Source organism: Hipposideros armiger, unplaced genomic scaffold, assembly GCF_001890085.2.
Source record: "Hipposideros armiger isolate ML-2016 unplaced genomic scaffold, ASM189008v1 scaffold_30, whole genome shotgun sequence".
Lineage (NCBI taxonomy): Eukaryota > Metazoa > Chordata > Mammalia > Chiroptera > Hipposideridae > Hipposideros > Hipposideros armiger.
The window spans coordinates 4,382,330-4,401,865 of NW_017731380.1; the positions used below are offsets into that span (position 1 = coordinate 4,382,330).

Genomic DNA, 19,536 nt, shown 5'->3' on the forward strand with positions numbered 1-19,536 from the left:
CATGCTCATAGTAAACATTCAATGAGAGAGCTGTCATTATTAAACCACTGTCAGTTTTTGTATTTTGCGTTGATGTCATTTTGCCTTACATCAGTCTCATTTTTTTTTAAATGAAAAACTTACAAGGTTAAAATTATATTTGAATGAGAAAACAGACTGTTTCCCTTTTATTCATAGATGAGATAATAAAGCATTCAGGAAGATAAAACTATTCATAAAAGCAGTAGAAATATAGTGATGTAGAACATGGATGCTGGGATCCCTGAGCCTGGGATTCAGTTCCAGATCTGACACTTACTAGCTGTGTGATGAGCAAATTCACAACACTTTTTTGTGTCTCAGTTTCCTCATTTTGTAAAATAAGGATAATATAGTACCTTTTTTAGTCAGTGGTTTTGAGGAATGACTAGTTAAAACATGTGAAGGACCGGCTTAGGACAGTTTTGGTAAATAGCAAGATTCAAACATATTTGTTACTATTTTTAAAATTTTATATTGATATTTGTCTAGATTTACTTTTAGGATTTTGTCAAATTTTCTTCAACTATTAAATATAAATTTAGTTAACATGATTTGAAGTTAATATTCTAAAATTATGGCACATCTTAAATATTGTAAATTAAAAGGACTGTAGTTAATTCAAATGATTTTTATAAGGAAATTCTTGAATTCAAGTAATATTCTGATAAATAAGGTCAATTCTTTGTCTATGTATTTGAGACTCTTTAAAATATTAATCTTTATGTTGAACCATCCATTTTCAAATACTTTTGGCTGCTTCTTTGGAACATATTCAGGTACAGTAGGTATAAATTCCAAATGTAAGACTCTCAGCTTTTGAAAGATTACCTAACAATTTTAAAAAAGAGAAAGCTATTTTGTTTTGAAAGGTTATTTAATGGAGAAATATACTTCATTCACAGAGCAATACATTTTGCAATGAGGTATTACTTTGGAGTTCCATGGTGGCATTATATGTAAATCAAAATTTATATAATTTTCATAATATAAATTATGTTTTATGTAATTATTAAAATTATATAAATGTAATATATATAAATTATGTATAAATATAGTCATATAATATGTTGTATAAAATAATTACATATAATTTTATTTTATATAACATTTATGTAATTATCAGTATTATATAAACTTTCATTATATAAAATTTTATAAACTTATATAATAACTATTCAACTGAGTGCATTAGATGTGTATCCTGGTTTTATAGTGATACATAATTTTAATAAATGTGACTTTACAGTTTTCCATGGTTCCACTTGTGCCTGATTGGTGTTATTTTGAAAGAAGCATCTTTGTTATTCACATGGAAAATTTATAATGCAAATTTCTTATAGGAACTGTTGAGGAGTACCAGTTGCCTTATTATGACATGGTGCCTTCAGATCCCTCAATAGAGGAAATGAGAAAAGTTGTTTGTGACCAGAAGTTTCGACCAAGTATCCCAAACCAGTGGCAAAGCTGTGAAGTAAGGCTATGTTCTTATGTATTTTTTTCCTATCAGGAAAGATTTTCAGAGACCATATCATTCTTTTCTCTTAATCTAGACAGCCAATTCATTCCATATATGTAGGTATATATATATTTGATTTTATTCCCTTTAGCTGTATGTATCCATAATGCTGAATTATGTGGCAGTAACAATCCCTGACATCCCAATGACTTTACACAATAGAATTTTATTTCTTGCTATGCAAAGTCCCCTAAATGTGGGGACTATGTGCTGCTATCTCAGGATGTAGTTTTTAGGTGTCTAGGTGAGGAGAAGAGAGGAACTGGAGGGTCACACACTGGGTCTTTAATGCTTTGGCTCCAAGTGAATCATATTTTTTTCATTCATCGTTCATAGATTAGAACAAGTCACATTGTCCCATTTAACTTGCAGAGGCTGGGAACTGTGGGGAGAACAGGCATAGTCGGTGGGTATTCAATATCTATTCCACATAGAGTATTACAATTTCAACCATCCTTCTATTCCATAAATTATTCCTAATCCCAAACCCTGCTAAAGTTTGAGTTTATTCTCTCTCATCAGAAAAGCTTCCTTTTCTGGCAGGTACCTTTGTTGTTTATGTCCTCAACCCAACAACGCATGTAGTAACCATCATATAGTAGACACACAATAAATGGTTAGCAATGCTTGTTCTGCCTTACAGGAAGGTAGAGACTTTTTTAGCTCCCACAGGTAGAAAGGAGACAAGGTGGGGGAAAGACTATAAACCATCTAACGAATTACAGAACTATTTTAATGCTATAATCTCCTCAGTCCTTGTTATTACTGTGTATCTTCTGCCATATTTGAATGTAATTCTTGAGGCCTTTTTTAAGTTTTGGCTTTGTCATAGAGATTATTTTATACAGTTGCTTCTCCCCCCTTATCTTTTCCTCTTCTTTATATTTCACTCAACTCTGTTTCTATTTAAGGCAAGATTTATGTCTCAGCATCTCTATTTCGTGCACCTACATACTTATTTTGAAGTATGCAGAATTTGAGGCATTTACAACCAAGTTGAAATTAAATTAATTTTTTTCTAATATTGACAGTTTCATGCATGTAAAGGAATAAATGACAAATGAAAAGTTTAAAGTACAATAATAAAATGAAAAGCAGTGAATTCACTACCAAGTTTAAAAAATGGAACATTTCCTGTGACTTTGAATATTCCTTTCCTCTCTCAGAGGTTACTATTACAATTATTTATTATCATCTTGCTTTTCTTTAGAATTTTGCCATACGTATTGAAAAATGTATTGCTTGCTTTTCTGTATTTGTAAAACTTATATTGAAACTCACTCTAGATATTCTTAAATTGTTTTTACTTTGTCTTATATGTGCATACCTAGAATCTGTTCATTTTCATATCTGTGTAGTATTCCATTGTATGGACGTAGCACAATTTCTTTTTCCATAGTACTGTTTATTGTCATATCTGTGATTTTTATTTTTTAAAAAATAATGCTGATACATATACACACACACACACACACATACTAGGTGTGATCACAAGATACAGTGAGTGTTTAAATTAAAAACAATTTATTACAGTAAAAGACACATTGTCATTAATCCCCCTCAATATCCTCCCCCTCGCTTAGAACACAGTTATCCCATCCTTGCCGCTTTCTGAGGCAGTTCTGGAAGTCGTCTTTCATGAGTGTCTTTAGTTGTGTTGTCATGGCTGCCTCCATGTCCTGAATGGATTCAAAATGTTTACCTTTCATGGTCATTTTGACTTTGGAGAAGAGCCAGAAGTTGCATGGTGCCAGATAAGGTGGACGAGGACACACCGTAATGTTTTTATTTGACAGAAATTGCTGTACCAGAAGCGATGTGTGACACGGAGCCTTTCCGTTATGATCACAAAATATGGTGAATGCTGTTGCCAAGTGCCATCCAACAGAAAGGCAGAGATCTTCAATACGGGAGGTGATACATGGAACCTTAGTAACAGTGTGTGACAAGTTTCAACTTGTTCAGTGCAGCCAGTTGGGTGTGAGCTACAGTTGAGAAAAGGTGTGTTTTAAAGTGTGCTATAAATTATCCCCCATCATGAGAATGCTCTGTGTCACACATCGCTTCTAGTATATGGCAGTTTCTGTCAAATAGAAACATTATAATGTGTCCTCATCCACCTTTTACACTGGATCTGGCACCATGCGACTTCTGGCTCTTCCCCAAAGTCAAATTGATTCAGGACATTGAGGCAGCCAGGACAGCACAACTAAAGACATTCACAAAAGAGGACCTCCAGAACTGCTTCAGAAAGTGTGTTCAGATCGATGTGTTAGAGGTGAGGGCAAAGTATTTTGAGGAGGATTAATGGCAGTCTATCTTTTACTGTAATAATTTTTTTATTTAAACATTCGCTGTATAGTTTGATCACATTGCGTATGAATATATTTGTAATTTTTTTTTTGTTCAACATTCCTTCTTGGCTCTTAGAGCTTCCTTCTAAGATCATTTTCTGACTGTGATGTGCATCCTTTAACTGTATTTTATTTAAATTTTTTTTTAGTGAGCATCTAGTGGTTGTAAGTTCTTTCAGTGTTTGGGTATCTGAAATTGTCTTTTTTGTCCTCAATCTTGAACAAATAGTTTACCTAGGCATAAAAATTGAGGTTCACAGTTATTAAAGGCATTATTCCACTGTCTTCTGGCTTCCATCATTGCTATTGAGATGTCAACTCATTTTTGTTTCTACCAAAAAGTTAATTGATCTTTTTGTAACTACTAAAAAATTAATGTGTATTTTCTTCTTGACTATTTTCAGAACTTTTCTATGTCTTAGTATTCTGTAGTTTCTCTATGATGCATTTGATTAATCTTGCTTGGAATTTTTGGACTTTCCAATTCTAAGGATTTGCGACTTTCCTTAATTCTGGAAAATTCTGACCATATCTCTTCAAATAGTTTCTCCTTTCATTTTCTCTATTGCCCATTTTCAGAGAACTCGCTGAGTGCATGTTAGACCTTTCATTTTACTTTGCTTGTTTCTTATTCTTCCCAATTTTCCATATTTGTGTTTTTATGCAGCATCTTTCACATTTATCTTCCAGTTGATTAATTCTGTTTTCTGATGTAGCAAATCTTCCATTTAACTCATCCATTTAATTTTTTATTTTAATGATTTTTTTATGCCAAGAAATTTTATTGGTACTTTTCTTTTAAAAATACACACTTGTTTTTTACTTATAGTTTGAATTTCCTCTTTGTTTTTTAAAAATGTATTTTATATATTTATTTTATATTTTACATCATTTAGTTTTAGCCTCTCATGTTTTGATGGGTCTGATTTTACTGTTTGTTGTTTCAGTTGACTCTTGCTTATGATACTTTACTTCCTTATGTGCTTGTGAATTTTCATTATGAGCTCAGGCTTACTGCAACATTTTAAGACTTGGGCTTGATTTTTTTTTTTCTTTTACCAAGAACTAAGATTTAGACAATTTTCTTTGCAAATTTCTACTAAGGCTGATTAATCCTTACACTCAGAACTTTGCAAACATCTTGATCTGACACCTTCTGTGTGCTTCAGGCTGTACTTCCTATCTTTCACATGTGGTCCATCAACTCTGAAATTCTAGACTGTGAGATCAGCAGATGCCACCAGAGCAGCCACTTCTTTAGTGATTTCTTATATCTTTCTGGATTCATGCATTCTCATTGTCTTCCCCTCTGAGTATTTACCTTATTTATTTACCAGTTCACTTATACTGATTTTCTTAATTCTGAATTTTTGAAATTTATATTTAATTCACTATTTTATTGTGACATAATTTGCATATGGTAAAATGCACAAATCTTGGTATACAATTTGATGAATTTAAAAAATATATATACATGTATGTACTTACCATCCAGATCAATATATGATGAAATTCCAACCCATCCCATTTTCTTTTTTGTCTTTCATGTCCCTTCTTAGAATATTTTAAATGATAGCCATTTTACTATATTCCCAGAAATCAATGGATTGAACTTTCAATAAAAAATTAGCCTCTTTAAGTAGATGTGTGTATTTTGACTGGATTTTTGAAGGGGTTTGGCCCTAATGTTTTTCGCATATTGTTCTAAATTTACTATTTCTTCCTCAGAGCTTAACATCAATTTCTGGCTTTGTGGTTTTGCTTCTCTGTACTGTGTTTGTGTGAGTCAAGTCTTTGTTATTTTTGTCTCTTAAAGGCACTCCGGGTCATGGGGAGAATAATGCGGGAGTGTTGGTATGCAAATGGAGCCGCCCGCCTAACCGCCCTTCGCATTAAGAAGACTATTTCTCAACTTTGTGTCAAAGAAGACTGCAAAGCCTAATGATGATAATCATGTTAAAAAGAAATCTTTCACAGCTTTCTTTCTCATTTTTCCCTCTTTATGTGAATGTTTTTGCCTTTTTTGTTGTTGTTATTCTACCTCAAACATAATGCAGTACAGTATTTAAGTGCCCAAAGGCAGCATGAAGAAATAACTCTAAAATTAAGCATGGGCAGGAGTTGGCTTCATCAAATTTTCATGCTGTTTTTTATTTTATTTTGAAAAGCAACACATCAACTCACCTGTTTATAAGAAAGATATTGCAAAAGTGTAAAATAAGCTATATAAAAATTATAAAAGTCATTAAAGTTTTATTTTACTTGAATTAAGAGCACATGAATGAATGGGGAAAAGTGTGTTGAAAGAAGTGAGATGGAAACATATTCATTAATAATGTGAACTAGAGTATGTTATATCTAAACCAACCTTTAGATTATGCAATCAATGATATTCTCTATTTTTAAAATTAAGCAGGATCTTTTAAAAAATAAATATTGCTCAAAACTTTAGTATATAAAACATGTAAAAGTGGAGCTGCTCTGTTGGAAGATGGAAGTGAGTCAACTTACTTGGTCCCCTGCCACCCTCCCTTACTCTTCAAAATCCATTGCCATTGCAGCATCTGAGGCCAACAGTTTGAAAGCCACTAAAACTGTTACTTCCCCTCATTTACAAATGGGGTACCTGACATCTTGAAACATTGAGAAATGTTCCAAAGTCACACTGCTAATGGTAGAGCTGCCTCTAGGTCCAAGTCTTGTGACAATCCACACTGTAGTGTTAGCAGGCTTCCTACTGCCATTTAATTCCCATAGTACTTTTCTCCCCGTGTAAAAATAATCTTTTATGATGATATTTGTGGTTTAGTAAAACAGAAGACAAATTGAGTTATTTCTGCAGAATCATCCTGGCACTGCATGAACTCTTAAGACGATATTCATTGATGTTTTCCTTGTAGAAACATCATAGTCACCTTTTTTGTTAGATATGTATTAATGTTTTCTGAACACTTCTAGAGATTAATCAAGCATAAAGATCTGTTGTCAGAAGAAGCCTTTAAGATGCATTTCGGGGGTCCCTGCTACTTTTCTATACACACATTTAGAAAGGAAAGAACAGGAAAGGAAGAGGAAACTAAGAGATTATGAAGAAAAATTAAGAAAATTTTAAATGAAGTATACCAACCAAATTCTACAGAGGGTATCAGTAACTATAAACAGATATTTCCCTACCCTTTCAAAATGATCCAGTGGGTGCAGAAGAAGAAGGCTCATGATAATTTTGTCTTTATTCTACTTCCTGTGGAGACAGAAGTGATGAATTGTGAATAATACATGGAACATTAAATATTTCCTTCAAACCTATAATTCTGCTTTGATGAAGGAGTTTTAAGATGGTATCTTTTATTGATCTAAAATACTGTTCCCTAAACTCTGTCCCTTAGAATACTCTTTTGAGATGATCCAAGACCAAAAGTGTTCTTTGATAGATTCTGAGGTGATACTGCACATTAGTGTGTCATGTTCTCTGAGGAGTCTAGCAGTAAAGAAATATTACATGACCTTTATAATAATGTCACATTTCATATGTATAAATTAGATATGGATGGATCACAGACATTACACTGAAGCAATTTTAACACATTATAGCAGAACTTGGCATATGCATTACAGTTTTAAATAAATTTCCAAAAAAAATGTTATATGAATTTCTTTAGGTTCAATTTCCCAAATTATTTGACCATGGAACCCTTTTATTAAGAGCAAGGGAAACCTTCTACTATCCCAAAAGGTTCTGCAATGCACAACTTAGGTAACAATGTTCTGAAGTATATACCTATGTATTTTCATGTAGAGCACAATTAGTGCTTATACTTCATTTTGCTGTGGAATTCTGTTACTATACCCATTCTCATTTGACTAGAATGAAATATCAAAGGCAAAAAAATATGACAGCTGTGGTTTGCATATACTTTTACTCTCATTCATGAAGTTATCCATTCCTTAAATAATATGGGTCATCCCATATATTCCTTGCCACAATATTGGGCCCAATAGGGAAATTAAAAGATGGATAGGCTCTGCCCTCATGAATTTTAAAGTCTGATTTGGGAATGGGAACGTGGGTGTGTGGGGGGAAGAGAGTAAATTGACAAATAATACAAAGTAGGATGTTTTGCATTCTATATGACAGTGGGTTTCAAAAATTACTTTCAATTTGCAACACATTTAGAAAGCATCTTTATTTGGCTAGTCCAGATAATCTAAATTATATAATCAGTTTTAAAAAGTGCATATGTGAAGGATTTTTAAAAGAGTTAATGAAGGAGCTAATCTTGCTTGTGCTTATTACCTTGGCTTCTCAAAGATTGTTTCTGTATATATGAGAATGAAATTATTTATTTACTATGGTTGTGCTATAGATTCAAATAAACAAGAATAATATTTCCTGTTTATTCACTTATTTTGGGTGAATATACTTATTTAATTTTTAAGAGAGGATGTTTTAACATCACTTTCCTTGTCAATATGATTTATAATTTAGAGCATGTCCAAATATAGTTTTCTATTTTTATTGGTTCAATTTTCACTCTAGAGAAATCTGTACATTTGGAGATATTTTTCTTGTTTTGTGTTGGTTAACTATAATTCCTAACTGAATAGTCTTATATTTCAATTACCAAGTACATTTTTTAAGAAAGGGAATAGATTAACAAAAATGATTACAAAAAGTTAAAAGTTCTACTTTTTTTCTGAATTCTCAACATGATTATAAAAAGTCAATGCTCACTTACAAATATAGGATAAAGTTTAGAGAATTAAGGCAAATTTACTGTATATACCTATGCTGTTAAACTTTATATTATTTGTTTTTGATGGAGTCTTATTGTGTAATATTTCTATTGAATTGTGTTGAAAACAAAAAATATTCTTCGTAAGCTCAAAGTATGAGTGTCCTTTGCTTCTCTCAAATACTTTGGCTTTGGATATGTAATATAAAACTTGGGAAAATGCTATTTAAGAAATATCAGTACTGTATAAAGTAGTGATGGAATACGTGTATTCAGTATCACTTCCTTAAAATAAGGGAAACATTATTTGTTGTCAATATTTAAGCATGAACTGTTGCTTTATAAGTTATGTGTTTAAATGTGTAATTGGTACAGATTCTGTTGTGTGCTTTCTCCTGTGCCTAAAATATTTGCCATGTTACTTCTAGAGTTCTTAATTTATGTTCTAACTTGAAAGTGAAGTGAAACATGACTGCGTGGTGCACTATTTTAGGCGTAGCACTTGCTTTCATCTTTACACTTTCAATTAACTTTGCATTTTAAGTTTCTATGATTGTATGAAAATAGTAACCTGATTGCAGTGTCTGAAGATGTCAAAATCAGCTTTAATTTGGAAACGAAAATCTACAATAGATTTATTAGGTTACAAGTTCCATAATAATTTATTATTTTTTAATACTTCTACTTTAGTGGAATTATTAAACAAAACAAAAGTGAACCTCTTCTACTATGCTGGGATGTTGCCACCATGTGACTTACTGGACAGAGAAATCTCAGGGCTATCTTAGAGTTTACGCAAAAGGACCAGGACACCTGCTAGCAAAGCGTTGGAAAGCAGGGAGCCCAGGTTTGCCATTATACAAAGTTCAATGTAAAATTGCTTGGCAGGGAATAGTTTTTGATTAATTATTTAAAATAAATATGGAAATGTATTTAGTTTAAATAGATTTATTTAAAGTATGGATATTTTATTTCTCATTATGAAATTAAGAAAGTAACAGTAGCAAATCAGTACAGCTGATGGCAGTTGATGTCTTCAATAACCATTCGTTTAAATAAATTTACAAATACAGCATTTTAAGTTACTTGGAAATGTTTGAGAATTAGGATCTTAAAATGGAGTCGTTGTTGGTTTTTAAAGATATTCTAAATATCTTTTCTTTGTGAAACGTACTACTTCTATGTTTGACAATGCTTTGTATTAGCTCCCTCCATAAACTAATACCCACATGGACCTTATGCACTATTTAGTGAAGACAGTAATCCTTTGGCTCCTGAGGGCTTCTTCTAAACAGAAAAACAAGTTATTTGGGTTACAAAATTTTTTTTTAAGTATTAACATTTAGAATTTTTATAATATAGGCAGTTTTTCAAAACATTTCAATGTAAATTTTTGGATATTTGACTTCCTTTCCCTCTAGTTTTTCTTTTACTTTTCATTATTTTTCTCACCTCCTTTTCTCTCACCATCTTCCAAAATTATTTTTAGTCCCTAATTAAAAAAAACCAACAAAACAAAACAAAAAAACAAAGAAAAACTAACAATTGTTTAACTTAATTATTCTAGCACTTAGCCTTCTAATGCAGGAGCATGCCTTGGTGGTCTAAATCATTTCAGATGTGCCACAAACAAAAACAAAAACCAGAATCTGGGAATTGTAAAGGATGTAAGAAATTTTATAATTCAATATGATACTTTAAGCATAAAAAAACAAGGATCAGAGAATAAATGTTTGGTAGTTATTAGCAGAACTGATATGACAACCCAGTGGGGACACCCACCATTGTGCCCTACCGTATTCAACATTTACTAATTAAAAAACAATTAGCATGATTCTAAACCTACCTTGAATGTACACTACATAATGTGCCATTTGATGATGATGATCAAATCCCACTCTTTTTATTTCTGCTACAGTCATGGTGAGGTCAGTGAAAAAAAAAAAAAAACCTAAAATAGACTAAGGAAAAGCTTTAAATAGCTAGGTAGGCAACCACTGGAGTGCTGAATAAAATTTAGACATTGTGAGAACATGGACTTCCTTAGTGCAAGTAATGCTAAGAGATGCTTCATAACTCTTTTTTCCCCTCCTTTGTGTAAGGATTGTTTTTTCTCTTTATGCATTGGAATGGGAGTGAAAGATGAAATGGTAGTTGAATCTGGGACCATGTCTAGTATATTCCTTCTCTCTTTTCTTAGCTTCTCATTAGTTTATCTTTGGCATTCATTTGTTTTTAGTACATTAAAATAAATCTTTTCTGGATTTCATCAATTGTATTCACTCTGTAATTCCTCTTCTAGTGTTCTGGCCCCTGTCAAATGGCTACACACTGAACTTAAGATTTTAGTTTCCCATGCCCATCTATGAGAGGTTTCATCTCATGCCTTGTCCAGTAATTTTTCCTTTGGCACAATGATGAGGGTATTTGTTAATGGCAAAGAAGACTTTCTTTTAAAGTTTAAAAAGACTAGCAGTCTAGTTATATTCTAGCTTTCAGCTAACATGTGAGGAATGTCTACGTTTGCCTTAATGCTAAATTCCACTTAAGAGATGGTGACTTGTACAAAGAATGTGAAGTATATGTCCCATAATGTGATTACTAAATTTATTTCTGCTATGTGTCATACTATTGCTTTGTTTTGCTGTGGCCATCTTTTAAAGTTAAGCCCTTATGCCACATGGTTTGAATATAATATTATGTTGAAATTAGGTAATAATCTGATTTTAATATCCTTCTAGTAAGAACTGCCAGGAGGATTCTTCTTAATTCAGTTGTAGATTTAGTACATGTGGGTGACTATGATGAGCTCTCTCTCATCCTATTGATTTTAATATTTTCAGATATGACTATACTTCCTTATTATTGGTAAACATTATCCTACAAGAAGTTTTTCTCTCCAGATCCAACAGTTTTAACATAAGATGTTTACTGTGGGCTACAGGAACCTTAATGTTAACATAGCCACTAAGAATCTGAATGCATTAGGAAATTGGCCTTATACCGAGTGTCACCAGGTCCAGCTGGGCATGTGTGTTCTTCACAGGTACTCTCAGCTGAGGGACGGGGAGGGTCTGAAATCCAACCTGCAACTGGCTTCTCAACTCAGAAATATTTTTATATTTTGCAAAAAAGTAACTTATGTGCTTATATATCTTCAGAAAAGGGCCCTGCTTATGTTTTCAAGAAATGAGAATTAAAATTTCGAAATGGTTCTTGACATCTGTAAATTGAATAGACAACTTAGAAAAACAAATATGTTATCTGTTCATCTTAGCATTCCCAAGAGAACAAAAGGTATTATATATGTGTACCCTGTTGATTAAAATTTTCAACTAAGACAGTTTGCACCAAAACATGTGAACTCTCATTTTGGTATCTCTGTTGAGTTTTCATTCCATGTGCAAATATATTCATTGACTTTGCCTGTAAAGAGGTGAGTACATGCCTGAATTCTGCCTAATGCACATATAGAATGAGATTTCCAATGTCTCCATTTCCTCCAATTGGCTAAATGCAAGTAATGAACTATTTTTAAAACCCCAACTCTTTTTTTCTCTTTAAGTGAGGGTATTTAGCCAAAATATTAAATTCTAGTTCATTTCACAATGACTAGTGTCAAGCTCTTATACTCCTCTGATCCTAGACTGGAGCAAATTATTCAAGTTTAACCTGTGTTCCAGGTTTTAAAATATCCTAAAAACAGAAAATTAGATTCAGATCTCAAAAAAAGGAATTTTAGATTGACTTTCAAAGTGTTAATACTAATTATACTTTTCTTTTGGTAGTGTGACTTTTCTTATACCTAAGAACATATTACAAATGTCAAAACCGTTGCATTTTGACATTGCAAAACATGCCTTGAACTCTTGAACTACTGTGAAAAGAATCACTATTGTAAAGACTTATTGTAAGCAAGCTGATATTCCTAAGTATGTAAAAAGGTGTCACCTTTCAACAGACAGGCCCAAATGAATGTATGTAAGGAATATGAAGAAATAAATTACATTTGAAAATGAGAATTGGGTAATAAATTGTATCAAAAATATGCAGATGGCAATTTTAGTAGTTGCAATTTAATTGTTGAAGCAGAAGAGAATTCCAAATTTCAAAAAGACATGAATGATATTCAGATATTTCATTAATTTCTAGTCTGTGGAAATGTGAATTTTTTAGTAATATATATACTTATTTTGTTTAGAAATAATAGTATTTTAAAGTTAGTAAGAACTCAGTGATAACCTTCATACCAAAATGTTTAACTTTACCAACAGCAAGTTAAAAAAGTATTTATTTTAAAGCTTTTATAATATAGGATAACTTTCAGCTGCCTCCAGATGTAAATACTTATCTGCTTAAATGTGATATTTTTATGTATGCATTTTCTGAAAATGTATTGTTTTGTAAAGTGGCAAAGATAATAAATTAATCACTCCTTGCACTTGTTTCTGTGAAGCATACAGAGCTCTATTTTAAATAAAAAGAAAATATGTCATATTTTGGTTCCTATACAATTATATTCTATTATTTTAAATTTATATTTATATTTGTATGCAGTGTATGGAAGGGGTTTTGGACATTTAAATGCTGACTTCAGTGGGCAATGGAATTTTGCTTCCCTCCTTCCTGGAAGAGACATTTGCTTCTGTACACAACACTTAGGACAGCAGTCTTAATTTTTTTTTTCCCATAGAGTAACCACTCTTTGCACTTATTCAAGCATTTATTCAGACTACTGGGTATCATGGTGACTAAATCCTTGAGCACTAGAATTAGTGATAATTTTACTTAAGTTTAAAGATATAGTTTTTTTTTAAATGTTATTGGGGTGACAATTGCTAGTAAAGTTACATAGATTTCAGGTGTACAATTCTGTAACACATCATCTATATTTCACATTGTGTGTTCACCACCCAGAGTCAGTTCTCCTTCTATCACCGTATATTTGATCCCTTTTTCTTCTTCTACTATCTTCCCTCCCCCCTTACACTCTGGTAACCACTAAACTATTGTCTATGTCTCTGAGTTTTTGTTTCTTCAATTGTTTGTCTTTTTTTTTTTAAGATATAGTTTTAAAACATTAGGAATAACATATTCTTTTGCACAGTGAGAAATACACTGTGGAACTCATTACCCTCCACCCTCTCCTCTAAAAGGTAGTAAACCTTAGGGGTAGTTATAAACCCAATCAAAACCCCTTTTTTAGTGTGTCTCAAAAGCAAAGCAAAATATATTCACAAGAAAGAGAAAAAAGAAATAAAAGATTATTAAAGCTATGACCCAGGGACTTTTAAAACACACACATGCACGGACAAAGAAATCATTTAAAAAGGTCTACCTCATAATTTCATCTCCGCATGAAGAAATTTCCAGGTGACACTCAACTGTGTGCAGTAAATTTCAAATATAATCAAATTCTGTTTAGAAATACTAATGGTGATTTCATAAAAGAACCCTTGCTTCAGCAACTTAGGAAATTACACTTGATTTTCTTTTGAGTGTTACTCAGTTGTGCTTGAAATTGTTCATTTGATCTCTTCTAAACAAGAAGCAGGTGGTTAAATGAGGGCGCTGTTTAACATTTACACAAAACATTCCAAACACAATGTACTTTTGCCCTTTGAATGTCAACCAGCTTTCACTTCTCGCTCAGCCCGTCCTTCGTTGGCCATTTGATTTGACCTCACTGCGGCCCTGAAAGGAGAATTGGTTCAAAAGTAGTTACCTGCTAAGAAGCATTAGATTATTTTTATAATCTTCCAGCTAAAGCTTTTAATGTGGCAACTGCTGGTTACTAAAGCGTTTTAAGAAAAAGGAACTGCTGAGTTTGCCTTTTATTTTTAAATGGAGAAAGACAAGGTGACACAATCGCATGAGATGTAAGTGAACCGGAACAGGGAAATACAGCTTCGTTTTCTGCACAGAGCAAAAGCAAGACGCTGCAAAACACATTTCAATTCTATGAGTAGACTGCAATCTGGATCTTTGCTTTTACATAATACATGAACTCGTTCATGAAATTCACTTTTCTCTAGGTCAGCCTTTCCTTTACCTGAAATACATGGGTGATATCATGAACCTCTTACTGAGAATCCATTTGCTGCGAAGTACTTATTAAATACTCCAAATTTACAAGCAGGTAGGAAGATGAATTTCAGAAACACACAGACTTGGCTCTTTATTTCTTCTTTCCTTTCTGAAACAAACTTCTGTAGAATTAGGGTACCTTTCTCTGTCCTCACCTACTCTATGCCCATTCATTCCTCTATCCACTGCAACAGGGTTTTGTTCTCATTGCCCCTCTAAAACTGCCTTCTCTACACTCACGGATGATACAGCCTAGTGCAAAGAACATTTTGCCCTTTTCTTTCCTTATCCCTCTAGGGTTTTTGACATAGAATATTCTCTCCCAGAATTATTGCTCTTATTTTCTAAACTATCACTTTCTTCTGGTATTCCTCCTCCTCCCTCTTCTTCTATTTCTCGGTGTCCTTCACCTACTTTCCTTTCTCTGTGTGTCCCTAAAATGCTGATATTTACCCAGGATTTTGGCTTTGACTTTCTTCTTCCTAAACCTTCCTTCTTAGTGATCTCATCTACTCTTTTGCCTTTAATAAACCTACATATTTGTTCGAGATTTCTTTTCTGAGATCCAGTCCTCGTTTCCAGTTGCATCCTGATGTATCCTCTTGGATATACCATAGTTGCTTCAGACTTAAATGTCAAAATGCACTTTTTTGAGTCTGACTTCTTTTGCTTAAGCCAATGTTTTTGAGATTCATTCATGTTGTTAGATGTGTTCGCAGTTTGTTCTTTTGTATTGCTGAGTGCACTTCTATTGTATTAACATATCCCAATTTGTTTTTCCAATTACCTGTTGAACATTTGAATTTTTCTAGTTTGGAGCTATTATGAATAAATCTGCTATGAATATTCATATATAAGTCCATCTATGAATATGTTTTCATTTCTCTTGAGTAAATAGCCTAGGAGTGTAATCTCTGAGTCAAATGGTAAGTGTTAAGTGGAAACTATTGTCCAAAGTCAAAGTATTTGTACCATTCTACACTCTCACTATCAATGTATGAGAGTAATAGTTGTTCCAGACCTTTTCATTTTAGGTTTTCTAGTGGGAATGTAGTATCTCATTGTTATTTTAAAATTGCACTTTTGTGATGAATAATGATATTTAGCTTCTTTTCCTGTGACTATTGATTCATATACTGAAAGAGATGTTAAAATATATTGCCTGTTCTTTATTGGTTGGTTCCTGTGACTATTGACTCATATACTGAAAGAGATGTTAAAATATATTGCCTCTTCTTTATTGGTTGGTTGTTTTCTTATTATTGAACTGTGAGTGTTCTTTATATATTCTAGATACAAAGATTTTGTCAAAATGAACTCATTTCCTTTGCTCTTGCCTATGATCCCTCTTGATCCACTCAACAACCAACTTGTGCTGTTTCTACTTCCTCAGTATATCTATCTCTCCTCTCCATCTTCATGTCACTACTGCTTTCATTTATTTCCACTCCTACATGTTTTCTCCCTTTCAGATAATATTAGGAATTGTTCTTAATAACAAGTATGATGATTTGAAATCATAAAACAATAGTGTGGGGGTGGGGGCAAATCCATCCTCCTTCTTTCTACTTATCAAATAGGGATGAGCAAATTCTATATATTTTGACCAATAGATTTCTGGGAAAAAAAGAACAACTTCCCAGGACTTGGCAGTATTTTCTCTTTGCAATAACATGTTGTCCTTGCTACTGGCATCATCTTCTGAGCCCAAATCTAGTTTTACTGACTGACAGTTTTTTCTGAACTGTCCATACTTCAAATGGTTTCTATCTTCAATTTATTGAGATTTCTTTTATGGTACAGAATATGGTTTATTTTTGGTGAGTGAGTATTCTGTGTGCACTTAAAAAGAATATATATTTTGCAGTTTTTGTGTATAATGTTCTTTCAGTGTAAATAAAGTAAGCAGCTAGAGTTTTCAAGTCTTTTTATCTTATCTGATTTCTCTTTTCTATCATTACTGAGAGAAAAGTAATTATGGATTTGTTGGTTTCTTCTTTACCTCAGTCAGTTTTTGTTTATGTATTTTAAAAGTCTACTTTTAGGTGCATGCACATTTAGATTTTATATCTTTTTCATAATGGATACCTTTATTATTATGAGATGCCTCTTTTTATGTCTGATAATATCCTTATTCTGAAGTCTATTTTGTATAATATAATATAGGCACTGCAATTTTCTTATAATTTACATTTGCTTGATATATATATATATATATATATATATATATATATATATATATTTTTTTTCACATATGAGTCTTTATATTTAAAGTGGATTTCTTGTAGAATGCATATATGCATATAGTTGGGTCTTATATTTTTATCCAGTCTGACTACCTGTAACTTTTAAAAATTAAAGTGTGTACACCATTTATATTTAATGTAATTATTGATATGTTTGATTTTAATTTATTACCTTACTGGGTTTTTTTTTTTCTATTTCATCTGTTCTTTTGTTTTTGCTTTTTTCTTCTTATCTTATTTTGGATTATTATAGTATTTTTAGTATTCTAATTTATTTTCTCTATAACATTTTAGTGGTATTTTTTTTTCTTTAGGGATTGTTCTAGGGTTTACAATATGCATCTTTAATTTATCATAATCTACCTTCAAATACTGCCATATCAGTTTACATATAATGTAAGAAATTTACAAAACCACGTTTTTATTTTCTTTTTCCTGTCCTTTGTGCTGTTGTTGTCATACAATTCACTTTTGTATATGTTATAATTTCACAATGTATTGATTTAGTTTCTTGCCTTAAACTGTCAATTATATTTTAAATAATTAATTTAAACATTTTAAAGGAGGATTATTTTACCATTATATTTACTATATCCAGTGCTCTTCATTTCTTTGTGTGTTTTTGTTTTAATTTGATATTGTTTTCTTCAGTCAGAAGATTTTTCTTTATGCCTTATATAGTACTGAATTTTTCTCAGCTTTTGTTAATCTGAAAATATCTTTCATTTTTGAAGAATATCTTCACTGGACCTATTTTTTTGGTTTTGTTTTTTCTTGGTCAATACTTTAAAGGTGTTGTTATATATTCTTCTAGCTTCAACTGTTTCAGATAAGGTCAGTGGTAGTTTTATCTTGCCTTGTTTGTATTGTATCCTTTCTTTACTGTCCTAAGATTTTCTCTTTTCAAAGGTTTTCAGAAATCTGATTATGATGGGCCTAGGTGTGGTTTTCTTTGTTTATATTCTACTTTTTTTTTTCTCTACAAGGATCATTTGGATTTTTTATGCCATTTCTTTTCTCACTATTTTCATGTGTATTTTTGTCTTTGGGCATATTTATGGTAGCTGTTTAAAGTCTTATGTGTTCCTCTGGGTCAGTTTCTTTTAACTGCTGTTTCTGTTGTTTATAGATCATATTTTCATTCTTTTTTGCATGTCTAGAAATTTTTTATTTTTAATAAACATTTTATTGGGGAATTGGGGGAGGGGAACATCGTTGGAGAATCGGGGAAGGGGAACAGACAAGTTGCTGTCCTTTTGTTCTTCAGTCTAGTTGTGGAGGATCTCACTTCACTGGCCCATGTTGGTATTATCATTGTGCTCTTCCTGGGTGAGGCAGATCGGTCACCGGCCACTGGACGGTTGCTCACGGTGGCTCTTGGCAGCTCACACCGACTGCCAGCCACTCACTGTAGCTTCACTGCATCCTATGCCATTGCTGATGATGCACAGCAGCCCAGCTCCAGGTTGAGCTGTTGTTCACCATTTTAGCTGCAGAGGGCAGTGTCACTGGCCCTCATGTGGGATCCAAACCAGGACCCTGCTGCTCAGAGCTGGCGTCCCAACCAACGTGCCACTCAGCCAGCCCTAGAAATTTTTTATTAGATGCTAGACATTATAAGATTACCTTATTTAATGTATGGATTTTATTGTCATCCTTTTTGAACAGTTGAAGTTTCATTTAGAAGATATTTAAGGGGCTTGAAGAATAGTTTTATCCTCTCAAGTCTTGTTTTTTAACCTCTGTTAGGGTAGGTTTAGAGTAGCCAAACTCTCAGGCTAATTTAACCATATTACAAAGGTGTGACCTTCCTGGAACTTCAACTGAATGCCCCAGGTTTCAATAAGTTTTCTGTACTCTGCCTGTCCAGTACTCAAACACCCCCCAGCCCTGTGTGAGTTCTGAGAATTGTCTAGTTTTCAGCTGCTCAATAATTGTGTTTTACCTTGTCTCATGAAGATTTGCTTAAGTAGCACTACTTAGCATTTAGCAAAATACTCAAGGGTACCTCAGTGCATATTTTTGAAGCTATATCTTTGTAAAACTCCCTCCTGTATTGCAAATATGAGTTATCTTAGCCTTCTCAAAATCCAGTCTCTGTCTCCTAACTCAGCAAGACTTCCATGCTTGGTTTCACCTTTCACCTCACAATTCTCTAAGAAGTACCTCCAGGGAAAGATTCTGGGCAATAGTGGGCATGCTTAATTCATGTATTTCCCTTGACTTAGGGATTATAATCCTGTGCTTCCTATGGTTGTATGTCTGAAATATATATATATATATATATATATATATATATATATATATATTCTATTATATTTAATATTTTATATATACTTGATATATATAATGTAAAATATATAATATTCCATTTGTATTTCATATATCTATTTCACACTTATTATATTGCACAACTGTCATTTATTTCAGAATTTTAGCTATTTATGGAAGGAGGGCAATTATAATACTGATAACCTGTCACGGATGGAAACATCTTTTTATTTTTAAAGTTTTTAATGTATTATATTTGCTTTTCCAATTATTTATCAAAAAGCTGGCCTATTCTGTGGACTAGGTCT

The 19,536-nt window shown here is 32.5% G+C and overlaps 1 protein-coding gene across 5 annotated transcripts in view; it reads left to right on the forward strand.

Annotated features, from left to right (window-relative positions):
- The window catches only part of ACVR1C (activin A receptor type 1C), a 67,087-nt gene extending 57,073 nt beyond the window's left edge, over window positions 1-10,014 (forward strand). For all 5 annotated transcript variants that reach the window (XM_019636800.1, XM_019636803.1, XM_019636801.1 and 2 more), the window contains 2 exons: window positions 1,362-1,492; window positions 5,708-10,014. In XM_019636800.1, the coding sequence (XP_019492345.1) occupies window positions 1,362-1,492; window positions 5,708-5,833 (257 nt within the window). In that variant the 3' untranslated portion in view covers window positions 5,834-10,014. The remainder of the gene's footprint in view (window positions 1-1,361; window positions 1,493-5,707) is intronic.
- The last annotated feature ends 9,522 nt before the right edge of the window (window positions 10,015-19,536 follow it).